The sequence below is a fragment of the Oncorhynchus mykiss genome, chromosome 30 (genome assembly GCF_013265735.2).
Source record: "Oncorhynchus mykiss isolate Arlee chromosome 30, USDA_OmykA_1.1, whole genome shotgun sequence".
In the NCBI taxonomy this organism is placed as follows: Eukaryota; Metazoa; Chordata; class Actinopteri; order Salmoniformes; family Salmonidae; genus Oncorhynchus; species Oncorhynchus mykiss.
The window spans coordinates 10,708,709-10,729,674 of NC_050570.1; the positions used below are offsets into that span (position 1 = coordinate 10,708,709).

Below are 20,966 nucleotides of genomic sequence, written 5' to 3' on the forward strand. Positions count from 1 at the left end.
GAAGGATTAGCTTTGCTGAAGCCAAGAAACAACCCGGCCTGATCATCACACAGTCATTGACTAGGGACCATGCTCCTGCTGAGGTCGAGGTTCATCCACACACTACACACAAATACGCTCACACACACAGCCTACAGTATTTAACTGACCTAGTTTAAGCCTAGTAGAGTCAGTACAGTGAATTACATGGGGGTTATGTAGGGAGGTAGGACGCCATTTTGATTCCTGTCCATACACTTAGTTCACTCAACCTAATCCTGTGATGATAAAATCTGAAAGGGTCAAGCATAGAGCCTTGGGGGACGCCTGCCATTATGACTCAATAGGATGCAGGCAGGAGGTAGCCCACCCATGAATACCCCTCTCTCTTCAGCTTCCTACATTCACTCCCACAAGGACCCACAATGATGTCCTTTGCTTCATCGTCTGACTGAGACAGGCTCGCTGAGGCGGCCCCTAGTGATGCTGAAAGCCCTGTGGGAGGCAGTGTGTGTCTGCGTGTGTGTGTGTGTATGTGTGTGTGGTGGGGGCAGGAGCTTGCATTAATACCGCGCAGCCGCTCTGCACGTGCCCAGCTCACGGCCTGCCAGTGGCCACACAAAGGGGATGATGTCATGCTTAGCCAATAACAAAGGACTCTGGGGCCGTGTGGCCCTCCCGAGTCACCCGGCTAGTTCCAGCTTTATCCAGCCTAGCATTAAATCGGCAGCATTATCCTCTTTACTGTGGTGGAGAGAATACCAACAGCTAGCCAGCAACAGGGCAACATGGAGAAGACAGAGAGAAAGAGAGGAAACAGGGATGTTGATAGAGAGATGGTGATATACAGGTGGGGGGACCAGGACAGAGAGACAGTGTGACAGAGAGATGGTGATATAGAGAGATATATATTTTTTTCTCAAATCAATTTCTAATCACATTTGAGTTATTTAGCAGAAGCTCTTATCAAGAGCAACTTACAGATGTTAGTGCATACATTTCCATCTTTTTTTCATTCATACTGGTCCTTCTGGGAATCAAAAGTTATTTAAAACCTCTTAGATGTAAGGTCCCATTTTTAGGGGACCTGCGTGTTTCTGGTATCAGTTCCGACCGACATTTTCACTTCCTCATCTATCTGTGGATACCATAGATCGAAATGGCTCGCTTTGAGTGATATCCCTGGTTCCCAAGGACACATTAGTATTTTCTTCTGAGTCTGTGCGTCGTAGGATGTGAAATCTGAAACCACTTGAAGCTGGGATGTCCCTCCTTCCATTTCATTCGCTCTGACAAAGCACATGACTGCAATCATCACGGTAGCACATTCAGAGATCAATTTATATCCATTAATCTAAAAATAATTCATAGACTTTAAACAAACAACAGTTTCTGTTTGTCACAGGTGGACAGGATTAATATGAGATGGAAGGCGAGTTCCTAATGAGTTCAGGAAGCCAAGCTAGAGGTCTGTGAGACGTTTACAGCAATGGGGGCAGATGCATTGATCAACAGAGAACTTTAGAAAATATGCACATTTTCTCTAACACTAAACATAGAAATATGTATTTTACAGTTCTAAGGATGGTAAAATCTTATAGTTAGTCATTTTATAATTTGATTATGCTATATTTCGAAATCCTCTAAGTCATTTCAAGCCTTATTCATACAGTTTTGTATTGTATTGAGCTTGTGTCCTAAAAGGTGACTACACCTCAGCGATTTATTACATTGAGTTATATTGAACTGTTTGACCCATGATAATACTGGAAGATTAGTGTGCATCTGTGGTGGAAAAAGTACCCGATTGTCATACTTGAGTAAAAGTAAGGATACCTTCATAGAAAAGTTAGTCACCCAGTAAAATACTACTTGAGTAGTAAATGTAAAGTAAATGTAATTGCTCAAATATACTTAAGTATTAAAAGTAAAAGTATAAATATTTTCAAATTCCATATAATTAAGCAAACAAGACGGATAGCCAGGGGGAGGCTCAGACATCATTTACAAATGAAGCATTTGTGTTTAGTGAGTCAAATCAGAGGCAGTAGGGATGACCAGGGATGTTCTCTGCTTAGTGAGTCCTCCAGATCAGAGGTAGTAGGGATGACCAGGGATGTTCTCTGCTTAGTGAGTCCTCCAGATCAGAGGCAGTAGGGATGACCAGGGACATACTCTGTTTAGTGAGTCCTCCAGATCAGAGGTAGTAGGGATGACCAGGGATGTTCTCTGTTTAGTGAGTCCTCCAGATCAGAGGCAGTAGGGATGACCAGGGACATATTCTGTTTAGTGAGTCCTCCAGATCAGAGGTAGTAGGGATGACCAGGGACATACTCTGCTTAGTGAGTCCTCCAGATCAGAGGCAGTAGGGATGACCAGGGACATACTCTGTTTAGTGAGTCCTCCAGATCAGAGGTAGTAGGGATGACCAGGGATGTTCTCTGTTTAGTGAGTCCTCCAGATCAGAGGTAGTAGGGATGACCAGGGACATACTCTGTTTAGTGAGTCCTCCAGATCAGAGGTAGTAGGGATGACCAGGGACATATTCTGTTTAGTGAGTCCTCCAGATCAGAGGTAGTAGGGATGACCAGGGATGTTCTCTGTTTAGTGAGTCCTCTAGATCAGAGGTAGTAGGGATGACCAGGGATGTTCTCTGTTTAGTGAGTCCTCCAGATCAGAGGTAGTAGGGATGACCAGGGACATACTCTGTTTAGTGAGTCCTCCAGATCAGAGGTAGTAGGGATGACCAGGGACATACTCTGTTTAGTGAGTCCTCCAGATCAGAGGTAGTAGGGATGACCAGGGATGTTCTCTGCTTAGTGAGTCCTCCAGATCAGAGGTAGTAGGGATGACCAGGGATGTTCTCTGTTTAGTGAGTCCTCCAGATCAGAGGCAGTAGGGATGACCAGGGACATACTCTGTTTAGTGAGTCCTCCAGATCAGAGGCAGTAGGGATGACCAGGGACATATTCTGTTTAGTGAGTCCTCCAGATCAGAGGTAGTAGGGATGACCAGGGATGTTCTCTGTTTAGTGAGTCCTCCAGATCAGAGGTAGTAGGGATGACCAGGGATGTTCTCTGTTTAGTGAGTCCTCCAGATCAGAGGTAGTAGGGATGACCAGGGACATACTCTGTTTAGTGAGTCCTCCAGATCAGAGGTAGTAGGGATGACCAGGGACATACTCTGTTTAGTGAGTCCTCCAGATCAGAGGTAGTAGGGATGACCAGGGACATACTCTGCTTAGTGAGTCCTCCAGATCAGAGGTAGTAGGGATGACCAGGGATGTTCTCTGTTTAGTAAGTCCTCCAGATCAAAGGTAGTAGGGATGACCAGGGATGTTCTCTGTTTAGTGAGTCCTCCAGATCAGAGGCAGTAGGGATGACCAGGGACATACTCTGTTTAGTGAGTCCTCCAGATCAGAGGCAGTAGGGATGACCAGGGACATACTCTGTTTAGTGAGTCCTCCAGATCAGAGGTAGTAGGGATGACCAGGGATGTTCTCTGCTTAGTGAGTCCTCCAGATCAGAGGCAGTAGGGATGACCAGGGATGTTCTCTGCTTAGTGAGTCCTCCAGATCAGAGGTAGTAGGGATGACCAGGGACATATTCTGTTTAGTGAGTCCTCCAGATCAGAGGTAGTAGGGATGACCAGGGACATATTCTGTTTAGTGAGTCCTCCAGATCAGAGGCAGTAGGGATGACCAGGGACATATTCTGTTTAGTGAGTCCTCCAGATCAGAGGCTGTAGGGATGACCAGGGATGTTCTCTGTTTAGTCCATTTCAGTGTCAGGGAAAATGTATGGAGTAAAAAGTACATCATTTTCTTTAGGAATGTAGTGAAGTAAAAGTAAAAGTTGTCAAAAAATTACTTAGTTAGTACTTTTAAGAATTTTTACTGAAGTACTCTACACCACTGGTGTACATATAATTATAGTTGGGATAATAGTGTACAATAGTAGTCTGTACCCTCATCTATTGCCTGCACTAACCATGGAACAGTGTGATGACACAGCCAAGTATTGTGCCTTGCGAGTTCAAACTGTCACGGCATGGTCTGCGCTCCATAATGATTTAATTCACCTTTTTTTTTTTGTTCATATTAACAACTGTTACTAAAGATCATCAGCAACAACCACATGGCCGTGCCAGCGTTTACAGAGGAAGCAAATGAAGGTAAATGAAACAATGTAATTACATGAAATGATACCAAGTGAAGAAAACTAACAGTAAATTGTCAGTTGAATATGTGTTGTTATTTGGCCTACTGACGGTCGATACTGATAGTGAATAACATTTAACATGATAGAAATGGAAGAAAGTCGGGGTAGTCTATAAGACAATCAAGAGTACCCATCCCTGCAAGTTAAAAGTCTGTACAATGAATATTCTGCATAATAGCAGAGCATTTCATCAACTTTACTGTGGTTGATATGTTGATATGCTTCAGTGTGCTGCCATATGACTGGTTTCACATTTGTCTCCAGCGATTATAAGGTAAAATATATCTAATACAAGTGTCACTTATATTTACAATTCCCTTATCCAAACGGATAACTCATTTACCTAGCTGTTATCAATAGCTCTTATCAAATTAATACCAAGTACATTACAGTGGATGGAGAATATGTTATTTCTATCAGGATAAAATTAAGTAGATGCTTTTTCCACTTGGAACGGGTAGGTTCTCTAGAACTTATTCAGTTTCCTCGTAAATGTGGTGGAATTACTAGGGAATTAAGTCAAGGTCAGAATACGCCATATTCAAAACGAATAGCAGGTGAATAGAAAGCTATTTACTTGCTCTTAACTCGGATCAGAATCGGGCCCTAAATGATTATGTTAACCTGGGGTGTAATCATTACTCCAAACAGTTACAAAACGTTCCATTTTGCAACGAAAACTAGTATTTCTATTGGACATTTTCAGCAAACAGGGACGGGGGACCTACCTGAATCTGTCCAATAGAAAAGTTTGTTTTCATTGCACAATAGAACGTTTTGCAAATGTTTGGAGTAATGATTACACCCCAGGGTTGGGGCCAATTCCATTTAAACTCCAGTCAATTCAGGATGTAGTCTGAAATTCCAATTATCTTCAATGCTTTTCAATTAGGAAAACTTTGAATTGGGTTCACTTTCTGAAATTGTAATTGAACTCAGCCCTGATGTAAACCAGTTCTAGCCTTCCGACCAGTCCAAAGCCTCTACACACTGACTGGGAGACATTAGTCACTGGTCTATTAAAAGAAAAGTTGTGCAACAGCATTCTGCCCAGGGTAATAATGACTCTAAACTTACCAGGGCAGAAAATACTGGTATGATGCATATTTCAATCAGAGAGAGGAGAGAGAGAGAGAGAGAGAGAGAGAGAGAGAGAGAGTGTGTGAGAGAGAGAGAGAGAGCGTGTGAGAGCGAGAGAGAGAGAGAGAGAGAGCGTGTGAGAGCGAGAGAGAGAGAGAGAGAGAGAGAGAGAGCGTGTGAGAGAGAGAGAGAGAAAGAGAGAGAGAGAGAGAGCGTGTGAGAGAGAGAGAGCGTGTGAGAGAGAGAGAGAGCGTGTGAGAGAGAGAGCGTGTGAGAGAGAGAGAGAGAGAGTGTGTGTGAGAGAGAGAGAGCGTGTGAGAGAGAGAGCGTGTGAGAGAGAGAGAGAGAGAGAGAGAGAGAGCGTGTAAGAGAGAGAGAGAGTGTGTGAGAGAGAGAGAGCGTGTGAGAGAGAGAGAGCGTGTGAGAGAGAGAGAGAAAGAGAGAGAGAGAGAGCGTGTGAGAGAGAGAGAGAGAGAGAGCGTGTGAGAGAGAGAGAGCGTGTGAGAGAGAGAGAGCGTGTGTGAGAGAGAGAGAGAGAGAGAGAGAGAGTGTGTGAGAGAGAGAGCGTGTGTGAGAGAGAGAGAGAGAGAGAGAGAGAGAGAGAGAGAGAGAGAGAGAGAGAGAGAGAGAGAGAGAGCGTGTGAGAGAGAGAGAGAGAGCGTGTGAGAGAGAGAGAGAGAGAGAGAGAGAGCGTGTGAGAGAGAGAGGGAGGGAGAGAGAGAGAGGGAGGGAGAGAGAATGCCAAGCATCCCCAGCCAGCTAAAGATGTCTTTCAATCCCAGGGAGCAAATACATATATTGATTCAGTTGAATAAAGGTCTAAGGTGCTGCTGCTTCCACTCATGTAGAGTGGGTTAGACACCTCTACATCTTACTGAGGGTCGAAGGGTAGTTACATTGACAGGCTGAGTTGGAAGGACTGACTCCAAGTGCTAAATCATGAATATAAGCAACTAGGGGGGAAGGAGAGAATGAGACGAAGCACGAGCCACACACATACATGACAGGTCAGGCATCCAGGGCCCGCTGGTTCACATCAGGAAGTAGACAACTGGCTTTTATGAGTCGCCACTTAAACTGTGTGTGTCACACCTAAAAAAATCCCCCAAATGTTTCCATCATCACAATACTAAGGGCATGTGTCATTCATATCTTATAGCATCCCAGAATCAATGCCGTGGTCATGTTCTTTGGCATTGCAGGTGTAATTATATTCAAATTGCGCCACGGTAACATTGTTTCTGTCTTGTTGGTGCTGTGGGAAGGAAGATGTAATTTCCCCAGCTCTGCTGAGATGGATTTACCCATCATGTAAAGTTACTGGATAGAGCACACACACACACACACACACACACGCACACACACGCACACACACGCACACGCACATGCGCATATACGAGCATGTATGCACACGGACATGCACGCACACACCCAACCACCCTCACACACACACACACACACACGCGCATGCACACAAACATGCACACAGACATGCACACAGACATGCACACAGACATGCACACAGACATGCACATAGACAAACACCCAACCTCCAGTTTCACACAGCGACTAAAAATACAGGATTCGCGTAGCATGCCATGGCTGGGCCATGGAAAAAAGGCTGTCATATTGGGAGCAGAAGTCATGGAAAACGGGAGGATTCAGTTTCATTGCAATAAACCTACAGTATGACCGCCTGCCAGCCTGCCAAATATAGCACCCAGAAATCCAGAGCAGAGCAAGCCAGAGAGACACAGACTGACTACAGAACAGTACACAGTCCTCTACCTGACCCTGTTGCATAGAACAATAGCATAGAATGTTCATGTCCTTAGGCTGCTGTTCTTCTCCCGCCCTTACAGTTATCAACATAGTGATCAATCCAAAAAGCATTTCTCACATCCGGGAAATAATCCTGAACTAATGACTGGTCATGGTCTCCTGGAACACAGACATAGAATGCATAGAAATAGAATCTAGATTTGATTTCTATGTTAGAATGATACACTGTAGGCAGCCCCTTGGCCCTCATTACCAGCATGTTTTCCTGTGGTGAACTGTGCAGTGTAACTGGTGAGCTGTTGAAAATATTTATTCTTGAAGGACAATAAACTGTAACTTCCATCCTCTCTCGAACTCTGACCTCTAACCCCTGTCCCCGTGACCTTTGACCTACCTTGACCTTGCCGTTGGGCTGTAGTAGCTCGGTGACGGACACCTTGTCCTGCTGCAGTCGCCTCTTCACCAGCTTGGAGCAGCACACGTTGACCGCCCCTTGTACATGGGATGCGTTGTACTCCGAGAATGTCCGGCTGTCAATCACCAGTAGACGACCCGCCCCCCTCTGGATCAGCCCTGCTAGGCGCTTGATGTCCATGGCACTCCGCCTGGTTGGTCCCTTCTCCCCCGCCATGATGTCACAACGATGGGCAGCAACGAGGTCAGTGAGGAGTGGGGAGGATGGGTGGATGGATGGGGGGTGGGGTGGTGCTGAGGGTGGATGGATGGGGGAGGGGTGGTGCTGCGGTTGTAGGGGTAGTGCTGAGGTTGTAGGGGTGGATGGATGGGGGTAGGGGTGGTGCTGAGGTTGTAGGGGTGGATGGATGGGGGTAGGGGTGGTGCTGAGGTTGTAGGGGTGGATGGATGGGGGAGTGGTGGTGCTGAGGTTGTAGCGGTGGTGCTGAGGTTGTAGAGGTGGATGGATGGGGGGAGGGGTGGTGCTGAGGTTGTAGGGGTGGATGGATGGGGGGAGGGATGGTGCTGAGGGTGGATGGGTAGATGAGTGGAGAGAGGAAGTGGTGGTGGAAGAGGAGAAGAGAGGATGTCAATGGAGGAGAGAAGCTACCGCTACTGTAACGGACCTCAGGAGAGCCATGGTGTCTGAGGAGAGAAGACAGAGTGAGTCAGTCAGTCAGTCAGTCAAACATTCTAACCTGTATGTGAAAGATCCATCTAAAGTGAATCAGCATCTACACCCTGTTCAAATGAAATGCTTTGTAACACTAACACTAGTGGCAACTGAGCTGCGACCAACTTTGAGACAAAACTTTGTTGGAGTTTTATAACACATGGGTGTGAGGGTTATGAGACAGATTTAAGGTGTACTGAAACAATCATCCTGAGAAGTTATGAAACATGACATAGTGATGATTGAAACTAAACATGACATAGTGATGATTCACACCACACATGACATAGTGATGATTCACACCACACATGACATAGTGATGATTCACACCACACATGACAAAGTGATGATTCACACCACACATGACATAGTGATGATTCACACCACACATGACATAGTGATGATTCACACCACACATGACAAAGTGATGATTCACACCACACATGACAAAGTGATGATTCACACCACACATGACATAGTGATGATTCACACCACACATGACAAAGTGATGATTCACACCACACATGACATAGTGATGATTCACACCACACATGACATAGTGATGATTCACACCACGCAGTAACCAAGTGGACAAAGTAGCCTACTGTCTTCCATGTTCCATCCTGTATGCCAGACCCTGGGCTGCTAATTAGAGCAACCTAAAACAAACTACATCATCCATCAGTACCATACCTGCAATGTCAAGTGTAAAGTATTCTTGCATTTACAGTCTCTTTGCAGGCTTCGCATATAAAAAAACAACCAAACTAAACAAATATATACCATGTTAGGACTTCACAGGGGCTCTGGATCATCCCTGAGCTCAATCTGTTCTGAGATCTGAGGAATCTACTATGAGGACTATCAGGTGAAATTACAACAATACACAGTGCCTGTATACACTGACTACAGCGCTGTACTACAATTTCAACTGTGTGTGTGTGTGTGTGTGTGTGTGTGTGTGTGTGTGTGTGTGTGTGTGTGTGTGTGTGTGTGTGCGTGCGTGCGTGCGTGCGTGCGTGCGTGTGTGTGTTGTGGTGGATGCAAGGTCTCTTGTGTGGCAGCTCGTGAAACAGGAAACTGAGGAGCTGAGATAAATTAAGCCGAGGGGGGAATTCACAGAGCAGGTCTGGACACAGATAAACAGCCTGTGTGTGTGTGTGTGCGTGTCACATGTCACAGAGACCCCTCTATAAGCTCCTCTCCTCTCCACAACTGTCATACTGTTAGCAGACACACAATGTAGACCAAACATTTGAGGAAATCCCATGATGGACAAACATTACATTCCGAGGTACTGTCTGATGGGGTGACAGAAAGTGCTACTTTACATAAGATGGTGCAGAGCAGCCATGTTATTTTATTTATTATCTGCTACGCTGCGTCGTGAAAAATACATGTCACCTCTCCTCTCGCTTACTGTGTAAAGGAAGGTTTACACCCCAGACGAAAGAGAAAGTGAGAGAGAGAGAGAGAGAGAGAGAGAGAGAGAGAGAAACAGGGGGAGAGAGATGCTTTCCCATGAAGAAACAGAGGTTGTGTCTAATACAGGACATCAGGACAACATCTCCACGACAACAACAGTAGCCAGTATAGCTTTCCTGGAGAGTAGAAATGTACCATTTACATACAGAGAGAATGGGAGGAAGAGAGAGGTGAAAGAGATGGAGACAGAGAGAAAGAGAGGCACCATGTGTGTAAGGAGTGGAAGAGAGGAAAAAAGAGTATGTGAGAGAAAGGGAAATAATTTCTGTGTGTATGAGAGACAGGTGGGAGACAGAAACGTGTGTGTGAGTGAGAGAAAAACAAGAAACATTCAGTCTTGTCCAATAGGGACTTGGTGGGTGACAGAGACACAGAGAGACATGCAGAGTGAGAGTAACACAGAGAGAGAAACACAGAGAAAATGAAACACAGAGAGAGAAACACAGAGAGAGAGAAACACAGAGAGAGACCTGTTGCCACAAGAAAAGGGCAACCAGCGAAGAACAAACACCATTGTGAAGACAACCCATATTAATGTTAATTTATTTTCCATGTTGTACTTTAAATATCTGCTAATCGTTACAACGCTGTATATAAACATAATATGACATTTGAAATGTCTTTATTCTTTTGGAACTTATGTGAGTGTAATGTCTACTGTTAATTTTTATTGTTTATTTCACTTTTGTTTATTATCTACTTCACTTGCTTTGGCAATGTTAACATATGTTTCCCATACAAATAAAGCCCTTGAATTGAGAGAGAGAGCTCTGGTCAGCAGTCAGCAGTGTCCATGGACGGGGGCCATGATCTACTCAACAACCTCTAACCCCTACTATGACATTATTGCCACGGCAACGGCACAGGGAGGGGAGGAGAGGGGGAAGGAAGGGTTGTTATTCTGTGAGGAACTCCCAGCCTAACAACACATCTAGCTCAAGGCTACACTGTTAGCTTTCTTATCAGTAACAGCACACTAAAGACTTTTCTGTCATATCAACAGTAAAACACTGTAAAATGCACAGTAAAATACCATACATGTGTTTTACTGCATTAATTATGATGCATTATGGGAAAATGTTGTGTGCTATAAGAGGCTATATTTGTTTCACTCCGTGAGTGAGAACGCTGTACCCTCATTGAATACCGCAATATACTGTACTTCAGGATTTCTATATACCTTATGAAACTCTACAGTAACGTACAAGCTAATTGCTGCCAGTAATTTACTGGAATTCAAAATACAATACCATACTGCATTTTGTAGAGAGCCAAAAACCTTGGGTGCACAGTATTGTTGTTTCTTGCTCATTAACATATTTTGAGGAGTGCCTTATAAGAGGCTATATTTGTTGTGCCTGATAATGAGAGTACTGCATCAATTTAAGTGATATGTGGTAGTGATTCCTACCAATTAAATGTCCGTAGGGAACAGATCAAAGTGGTAGAAAGTCACAAACCTTTAACGGTTGAGCGGCTAGCCATGTCCTTTTGATCTGCTCTGCCCGGTAGTATTGACATTTTAGAATCCTTTGTTAAGGCTTAAAGTGAAAATGATAGAAAACACCATATATCAGTTGGCATAGTGTAATATATAATTAAATATTCACTGTTAGCAATTACTGATTTTATTTATACTGTATTGCTACGCTGTTATATTTACTACAGCATTCTGTAAATGATGGTGCATCGTGGAGCAATGCACAGTGTACAAAACATTAGAAAAACCTTCCTTATAATGAGTTGCACTCCCTTTTGCCCTCAGAACAGCCTCAATTAATTGGGGCATAGACTCTCCAAGGCGTTTAAAGCGCTCCACAGGACTGCTGGCCCGTGTTGACTCCAATGCTTCCCACAGTTGTGTCAAGTTGGCTGGTTGCCTTTTGGGTGGTGGACCATTCTTGATACACACGAGAAACGGATGAGCATGAAACACCCAGCAGCATTGCAGTTGTTGACACATTCAAACAGGTCTGCCTGGAACCTACAACCATACCTTGTTTAAAGGCACTTAAATCATGTCTCAATTGTCTCAAGGCTTAAAAATCCTTCTTTAACCTGTCTCCTCCCCTTCAGCTACTCTGCTTGATGTGGATTTAACAAGTGTCTTCAATAAGGGATCATAGATTTCACCTGGATTCACCTGGTCAGTCTATGCCATGGAAAGAGCAGCTGTTCCTGCTGTTTTGTACTCAGTGTATTGTGGGAGTAGAACAAATCACTGGGACATGAACATATTTTAAGGCGTGATTGTAAGCAGCTCTGTTTGTTGCACCAGTTAGTGAGAGTGCTATACCACTTTAACTGATATGTGGTAGTATTTCCTAAATAATTAACTGTATGAAAGGAAAAGGTCAGAGTTGAAGCGGGTCTTAAACATTTTAATGGTTGAACATTTACCCATGTACATTTGGTATGTTTTGCTTTGTCATCATAGCCAGTTGGGAAACCTTTTGTTAGGCTTCTAGAAGTGCAATTCATACAAAAAACACCAAGTAACCATTAATATGCAAATCCCTACAGCCAACATTCTCACTCTAATCCCTTGTAGTTGAACACAGCCAACATTCTCACTCTAATCCCTTGTAGTTGAACACAGCCAACATTCTCACTCGAATCCCTTGTAGTTGAACACAGCCAACATTCTCACTCGAATCCCTTGTAGTTGAACACAGCCAACATTCTCACTCGAATCCCTTGTAGTTGAACACAGCCAACATTCTCACTCGAATCCCTTGTAGTTGAACACAGCCAACATTCTCACTCGAATCCCTTGTAGTTGAACACAGCCAACATTCTCACTCGAATCCCTTGTAGTTGAACACAGCCAACATTCTCACTCGAATCCCTTGTAGTTGAACACAGCCAACATTCTCACTCGAATCCCTTGTAGTTGAACACAGCCAACATTCTCACTCGAATCCCTTGTAGTTGAACACAGCCAACATTCTCACTCGAATCCCTTGTAGTTGAACACAGCCAACATTCTCACTCGAATCCCTTGTAGTTGAACACAGCCAACATTCTCACTCGAATCCCTTGTAGTTGAACACAGCCAACATTCTCACTCGAATCCCTTGTAGTTGAACACAGCCAACATTCTCACTCGAATCCCTTGTAGTTGAACACAGCCAACATTCTCACTCGAATCCCTTGTAGTTGAACACAGCCAACATTCTCACTCTAATCCCTTGTAGTTGAACACAGCCAACATTCTCACTCGAATCCCTTGTAGTTGAACACAGCCAACATTCTCACTCTAATCCCTTGTAGTTGAACACAGCCAACATTCTCACTCGAATCCCTTGTAGTTGAACACAGCCAACATTCTCACTCGAATCCCTTGTAGTTGAACACAGCCAACATTCTCACTCGAATCCCTTGTAGTTGAACACAGCCAACATTCTCACTCGAATCCCTTGTAGTTGAACACAGCCAACATTCTCACTCGAATCCCTTGTAGTTGAACACAGCCAACATTCTCACTCTAATCCCTTGTAGTTGAACACAGCCAACATTCTCACTCTAATCCCTTGTAGTTGAACACAGCCAACATTCTCACTCTAATCCCTTGTAGTTGAACACAGCCAACATTCTCACTCTAATCCCTTGTAGTTGAACACAGCCAACATTCTCACTCTAATCCCTTGTAGTTGAACACAGCCAACATTCTCACTCTAATCCCTTGTAGTTGAACACAGCCAACATTCTCACTCTAATCCCTTGTAGTTGAACACAGCCAACATTCTCACTCTAATCCCTTGTAGTTGAACACAGCCAACATTCTCACTCTAATCCCTTGTAGTTGAACACAGCCAACATTCTCACTCTAATCCCTTGTAGTTGAACACAGCCAACATTCTCACTCTAATCCCTTGTAGTTGAACACAGCCAACATTCTCACTCTAATCCCTTGTAGTTGAACACAGCCAACATTCTCACTCTAATCCCTTGTAGTTGAACACAGCCAACATTCTCACTCTAATCCCTTGTAGTTGAACACAGCCAACATTCTCACTCTAATCCCTTGTAGTTGAACACAGCCAACATTCTCACTCTAATCCCTTGTAGTTGAACACAGCCAACATTCTCACTCTAATCCCTTGTAGTTGAACACAGCCAACATTCTCACTCTAATCCCTTGTAGTTGAACACAGCCAACATTCTCACTCTAATCCCTTGTAGTTGAACACAGCCAACATTCTCACTCTAATCCCTTGTAGTTGAACACAGCCAACATTCTCACTCTAATCCCTTGTAGTTGAACACAGCCAACATTCTCACTCTAATCCCTTGTAGTTGAACACAGCCAACATTCTCACTCTAATCCCTTGTAGTTGAACACAGCCAACATTCTCACTCGAATCCCTTGTAGTTGAACACAGCCAACATTCTCACTCGAATCCCTTGTAGTTGAACACAGCCAACATTCTCACTCTAATCCCTTGTAGTTGAACACAGCCAACATTCTCACTCTAATCCCTTGTAGTTGAACACAGCCAACATTCTCACTCTAATCCCTTGTAGTTGAACACAGCCAACATTCTCACTCTAATCCCTTGTAGTTGAACACAGCCAACATTCTCACTCTAATCCCTTGTAGTTGAACACAGCCAACATTCTCACTCTAATCCCTTGTAGTTGAACACAGCCAACATTCTCACTCTAATCCCTTGTAGTTGAACACAGCCAACATTCTCACTCTAATCCCTTGTAGTTGAACACAGCCAACATTCTCACTCTAATCCCTTGTAGTTGAACACAGCCAACATTCTCACTCTAATCCCTTGTAGTTGAACACAGCCAACATTCTCACTCTAATCCCTTGTAGTTGAACACAGCCAACATTCTCACTCTAATCCCTTGTAGTTACAGTAAAATGCTGTTGAAATACATTTCTTACAGATTAAAATGTTCACTTTTACTGCTCCCCTTCATTGCTCTGGCATCAAGCTGCTGTGAATATCTCAGTATTATATTGGCACTATCCAGAGATGGTCAGAGATGTATTATAAGATATATATTATAAGATACAGGACATGTGGACACCCTGTCACACACGTTGCTGACAGGTGTAAAAACATATTGAGCACACATCCATAACATCTCCATAGACAAACATTGGCAGTAGAATGGCCCGTACTGAAGAGCTCAGTGACTTCAACGTGGCACCGTCATAGGATGACACCTTTCCAACAAGTCAGTTCATCAAATTTCGGCCCTGCCAGAGCTGGCCGGTCAACTGTAACTGCTGTCATTGTGAAGTGGAAATGTCTAGGGGCAACAATGTCAAATGCTGAAGTGCGTAGCATGTAAAAATCCTCTGTGCTTGGATGCAACACTCACTACCGAGTTCCAAACTTCCTCTGGAAGCAATGTCATCACAATAACTGTTCGTCGGGAGCTTCATGAAATGGGTTTCCGATGGCAGAGCAGCCTCACACAAGCCTAAGATCACCATGCGCAATGCCAAGTATCGGTTGGAGTGGTGTAGAGCTCGCCGCCATTGGAATCTTGAGCAGGGTAAACGCATTCTATTCTTGTCTATTAATGTTCTGTATTATGTCATGTTTAATGTTCTGTGTGGACCCCAGGAAGAGTAGCTGCTGCTTTTGAAACAGCTAATGGGGATCCTAATAAAATATCAAATATCAAAAATAGGACCGATAGAAGAGAGAGATTGAGATAGAAGAGACGAGAGATAGAAGAGAGAGATTGAGATAGAAGAGACGAGAGATAGAAGAGAGAGATTGAGATAGAAGAGACAAGAGATAGAATAGAGAGATTGAGATAGAAGAGACGAGAGATTAAATAGAGAGATTGAGATAGACGAGAGATTGAATAGAGGAGAGATTTAGTTTGAAGAGAGAGATTGAGATAGAAGAGATGAGAGATAGAAGAGAGAGATATAGAATATAGAGCCCTGAAACTCAAATCTGGACCTCAAAGCCAGTTCCATTGCATTGTGTCTTTGTTCCCCTCCCAATCAGGGACTGATTTAGACCTGGGATATCAGGTGGGTGCAATTAATGATCAGGTAGAACAGAAACCAGCAGGATCCGGTACTAGTTTTGTAATAGTTGAATAACCCTGATGTAGAGGTATGAGAGAGAGATAGAAAAGAGAGAGTGAGAAGAGATGTAATAGAGCCATATAGAATATAGAAGCAGAAGAAAGAGAGATAGAAGAGAGGGAGAAGAGAGCTGTTGTTTGGGGTTTTCGTCTGGGTTTCTGTATAAGCACTTTGTGACATCTACTGATGTAAAAAGGATTTATAAAAGAATGCGTTTGAAATTAGATTGAGAGAGAAAGATGAACAAAATTAGGTGTGAAACCGACAGTCTTAATCTCCATCACTAAGGACTCTATTCAATCTGTATCGCTGAAGCATTACAAATTGTGCGATAGAAATGTGCATGTATTTCCAATTGAGCCAACATATGCAGTGTTTACCGTGGATGCAGCCTCCGCTAATGCAGGAACATTGCCTTTAAATTTCAATCACGCTGTAACTCTGAACTTCAGCGATTCATATTGAATAGAGTGTGTCACGATAAGAGCATTTGAAACTGTCATCAGCACACAACATCCATTACATGTCTTCCTAGTGTAGTTCTTACATAACAGGGGTATTTTCTTCCATCTCCTACACCAGCAAGTGGGCAGCAATCTGACATAGACGTCAATCTATCTACAGTGGCTGCTTGGCAATGTGCCCAGTGCTAGCACAGCATCTGGAACATGGAAGAGCTAACTAACTTCTATATGTAGACTGCTAGAGCAAACAGAGTCCTCCTGCATAACACAAGGACACTGGGACACTGGAAACTACAGTACACTGAGCAAAAGACATTGAAAAGACAGAAAATGTATCTTTGGTTGAAAATATGTATTTCAACATCTTGTGCTCACTAATGCCTCTACCGTCTCTTGACATGTAAGAGGAGATACAAGTAAAGCACACACAACAACACATAGTACAAAACACATCACATGCGATGCATGTAAACAAAGATCCACACACGCCCCCTCCTCTCTCCCAAGACCAATACAAAGGCAGATTTGATTTCCTCACCTTAGCTAGCAGCTAGTGTAGCCTCACTGGACCAAGGATATTAGCATCCCTGTGTCATCCATACCATGCCTTATGACATCCCCACAGCATGGCTATGTCAGTGGAGTCCTTCAGACAGACAGTGCAGTGCTAGAGAGCAGGATGAGAAGTGATCCTATCCTCTCTGTGTTGCTGCTGTTGAGCGCAACACACACTGACCACTGCATATGTCTAATGGCGCCCGAGCCCGCCCTCCCTAGCTCCCTTTTTCTTCCTCCCTTTCTCACTCTCTCTCTCCCCCTCCCTCCCTCATTCTCTATCGTTCTCTCGTGCGGACAACAAGGACGAGGCTGTGAGGGGAGAGGAGGGGAGGGGTGAAGAGGGGAGGAGAGGAGTAGCAGAGGGGTGTGGAGAGGAGAGAGGTACCAGCAGGGAGAGGAGGGGTGTAGTATTTAGCAGGAGAGAGGTACCAGCAGGAAGAGGAGGGGTGTAGTATTGAGCAGGAGAGAGGTACCAGCAGGAAGAGGAGGGGTGTAGTATTGAGCAGGAGAGAGGTACCAGCAGGGAGAGGAGGGGTGTAGTATTGAGCAGGAGAGAGGTACCAGCAGGAAGATGAGGGGTGTAGTATTGAGCAGGAGAGAGGTACCAGCAGGGAGAGGAGGGGTGTAGTATTGAGCAGGAGAGAGGTACCAGCAGGGAGAGGAGGGGTGTAGTATTGAGCAGGAGAGAGGTACCAGCAGGAAGAGGAGGGGTGTAGTATTGAGCAGGAGAGAGGTACCAGCAGGGAGAGGAGGGGTGTAGTATTGAGCAGGAGAGAGGTACCAGGAGGAAGAGGAGGGGTGTAGTATTGAGCAGGAGAGAGGTACCAGCAGGAAGAGGAGGGGTGTGCAGGTTAGATCTGTAGAGGTACGTACAAACACCCTCATTGCATCACAGCTCACTTCTCATTCTCTTTTGTCTGTCTAGACTGAAAGGGAGGGAAGAGAGGAGAGAAGGGGAGCCCCCAACCTCAGCATCCTCATCCATCCAACATGACAATGCAGAATACTTACTGAACATAGTAAACCACATTGACATTCCTTACCATGCACAACTAGTCTCCTCCATTCTGCATTTAGAAACCCTCAGAGATTTAGAATAAAAAGCCCTAACTACCTAAAATAGCCAGTGGCTGTTCCTCAACTCTGAGGAACAGAAGAGAAGAAGTAGGAAACAGGTGGGACTGACTGGAGCAGATTGCTAGGTTTCCATGGAAACAGCCCGTATTGGGGAGAGCAGGGGGCACGAGGAGGACAGAGGGAGGATGCTGTGTAGTGTGTACTGTAGGGTAGGGTACCACCACAGGGACTAGGACTGGCTCCAACACTACTGACCAATTACTACTGCATTGGAACAGGTTCATACACTAACCAGGAGAAGAATAACAAAATAGGTCCGGGATAATGCTATCCAAAATATAGATGAAACATTTGGTGCTGTAGTAGCCCAGGAGTAATGAAACATGACTTTTAAAAAATGACCAGAAGTCTCAAACTGAGTCAATTATTTTAACTCAAATTTTTCAGAAATAATGCTTTGCAATACATTTAAAACAATTAACTCACTTCTATGCAATACATGTCAAATAAACAACGTTGGCTGTGCTGGCTGTCTCCTTCAGGTCAATAATTACACATAAGCTTGTGGAGGGAAAGCAAACACAAAGGGATCAACTGGAGTACACCCAACGATGAGGTAACATCATCCAAGTTAATCATTTACTTCCCAATAACGTCATCTACAGACCTCATATAGGATGGGAATCTGTGGAACACACACAGCATTTTGGCCAGTGTTACCTAGTGTTAATTTGTCAGTGTAACATTTATAGTGTTGTTTGAGGTGTTACAATAACACTGTCAGTTTACAATTAAAGAGTATAATTGTAATGATAACATTCTCCTACAGCAGGAACTAATTAAACAATGTTTCTCTGTCACTAACACCTACTACACCTACAGTAATTGGTGGTAATGCAACAATTCACTCGAAAAGGCAAGGCACACTGAGAAATTATATTGAATGTTGGGCCTCCTGAGTGGCGCAGTGGTCTAAGGCACTGCATTGCAGTTGCTAGCTGTGCCACTAGAGATTCGGGTTTGAGTCCAGGCTCTGTCACAGCTGACTGGGAGACCCATGGGGCAGTGCACAATTGGCCCAGCGTCGTTGGAGTTAGGAGAGGGTTTGGCTGGCAGGGATGTCCGTGTCCAGTCGCACTCTGGCGACTCCTGTGGCAGGTCAGGTTCATGCATTCTGACGTGATCGCCAGGTGTACGGTGTTTCCTCCAACACTGTGGAGGACACTGTGGCTGGTTAAGTGGGCATTTGGTCAAGAAGCAGTGCGGCTGGGTTAGGTCGTGTTTCGGAGGACGCGTGGCTCTTGACCTTCGCCTCTCCTGAGTCTGTATGGGAGTTGCAGCGATGGGACAAGACTGTAACTACCAATTGGACACCATGAAAAAGGGGTAAACATTTGTTTTACAGGAACTCTAAAATTCACTTGGCAAGGCACACTGAGAAATTATATTGAATGTTGGGGAGGGAGGGGGGGGGGGGGGGCGTAGCTTTAAAATTTGTTATTTTTTTCCAGCCGTGAGTGAAAGTGTGATCTAGGCCTTCATTACTCCTGTATTAGTGTAGAAAAATACTCCCCAAGTGTAAACACAATATCGAAATAGAACTGGTTTGAATGGAAATATCTGTTCTATCAATGTAGAGGGCTATCCCCAGGCAGAAGATGACAGTGCAGGAGGTAGGACCCCTCTGAATGCTTTGATGAACAGGGCAGGATCATCCTGCCATAACACAGAGGTAGCCTACTTTAGCTGATCATCTCCTCTCTATGATCAATAGGCCTACATAACAAAAACGCAAATAGAAGTAGCCTATAATGTTTTATAACCTTATGTTATTGCAAAATAATAACATGATCATAACAATAACGGTAGGCTAATATTGGATGGAAAACAATAATCTGTCCCCCAGTCTCAGCATAGAGATGGGGGCGAGAATAGAGCAGCACACCACAATAAACCCAATGGAGACGACAATAAAGACCAGCTATGGAATAGATATGATCGTGGCAAAATGTTTAGTTGTATTTTTTTACCTCACAAAAATGTGAATGGTTTGATAATGACAATGAAATTATACACGCGGTGCGTCAATGGAGAATGATACAGTGCGGTGCGGTAGACTCTTCTATTGTGAACTTGTGACGTGTGGATCTGTCCACCGCATCCATTCATCGTGCACATGATTTTCGGCACCAAAACAAGAACCGAAAAATAACTGCATTCCACCAACCATAAAATTCAGAGAGAAAATGCGAAGAGAAGCGGTAAGCTATTTGTCCAAATAAAGCAGAAATAAACCCAGGTTTGAATTGTTCCATTATTCGGGGTTGCGCACTGGCGGATTAACTGCAGCAGCGCGCTATTGTGGCTAGCCAACTAACCCCCTGCTAACGTAATATTTCGCAGGAATTATAGTGTAGGATTTTTTTTGACAGATAGCTGACTGGTCACACACTACACAACAGGAGGGGTCCACAAACATAGACACTCACCTCTGTCTCCTCGGTTTGGTGATTTGTGATCAGCTAACCTCCATGTGTAAAGGAACAGTGTGCCATGTCAGCCCTCTTCAAAGCGCTTTAACTTTGGTCACTGTTTACTTGTCATGGGTCGAGGGCAATGGAATAATGTGCGACAGCTGAGCCTTTTACTGTCCCAGTGCAAAGTTGACAGCGCTAGAATAGAATAGAGCGAAACACATTAAAGCACAATAATAAATTGTTTCGCATATGGGGCATGCAGTGTGACCGCAATTGTAGATAGGCAGTCTCCATTTACTAGGCATTAACGTCCTGGGAGAACAGAAGGTGAGCTATAGCACTAAAATGAACTAAGGATGAGGTCATGGTTCAGAGGGGAGAGAGAGAAAAATCCAAGTTGACGTCACCTTCAGCCAATCCGAGCCAGTGGCTCAGGGGTTAGTTGACGTCAGCCTTTTGAGCCATGGATTAAAGGGACACTCTGGTTTTTAAAGGAGACGTGCGGCGCGCGGGCTGCCGGGAGATCACACACAGGGATGGTATGGCTCATGCACCTTTGTTGAGACAGGAAAAAACGATTTTGTCCAACCATGATTAAATGTTGCTGGATGGGTGTGCGGAATCCTAGGATATGCGGCAGGTAGC

The 20,966-nt window shown here is 44.3% G+C and overlaps 1 protein-coding gene across 2 annotated transcripts in view; it reads right to left on the reverse strand.

Moving 5' to 3' along the window:
* Window positions 1–20,696, reverse strand: part of LOC110521303 (dual specificity protein phosphatase 8) — a 106,846-nt gene extending 86,150 nt beyond the window's left edge. The window contains exons 1-2 of one of the 2 annotated variants that reach the window (XM_036968449.1): window positions 20,334–20,696; window positions 7,456–8,159 (exon numbers count right to left, since the gene is read on the reverse strand). In XM_036968449.1, the coding sequence (XP_036824344.1) occupies window positions 7,456–7,692 (237 nt within the window). In that variant the 5' untranslated portion in view covers window positions 7,693–8,159; window positions 20,334–20,696. Of the gene's footprint in view, window positions 1–7,455; window positions 8,160–16,747; window positions 16,898–20,333 lie in introns of those variants that run through there. The other variant, XM_036968450.1, reaches the window with a different exon arrangement.
* Window positions 20,697–20,966: the final 270 nt, after the last annotated feature.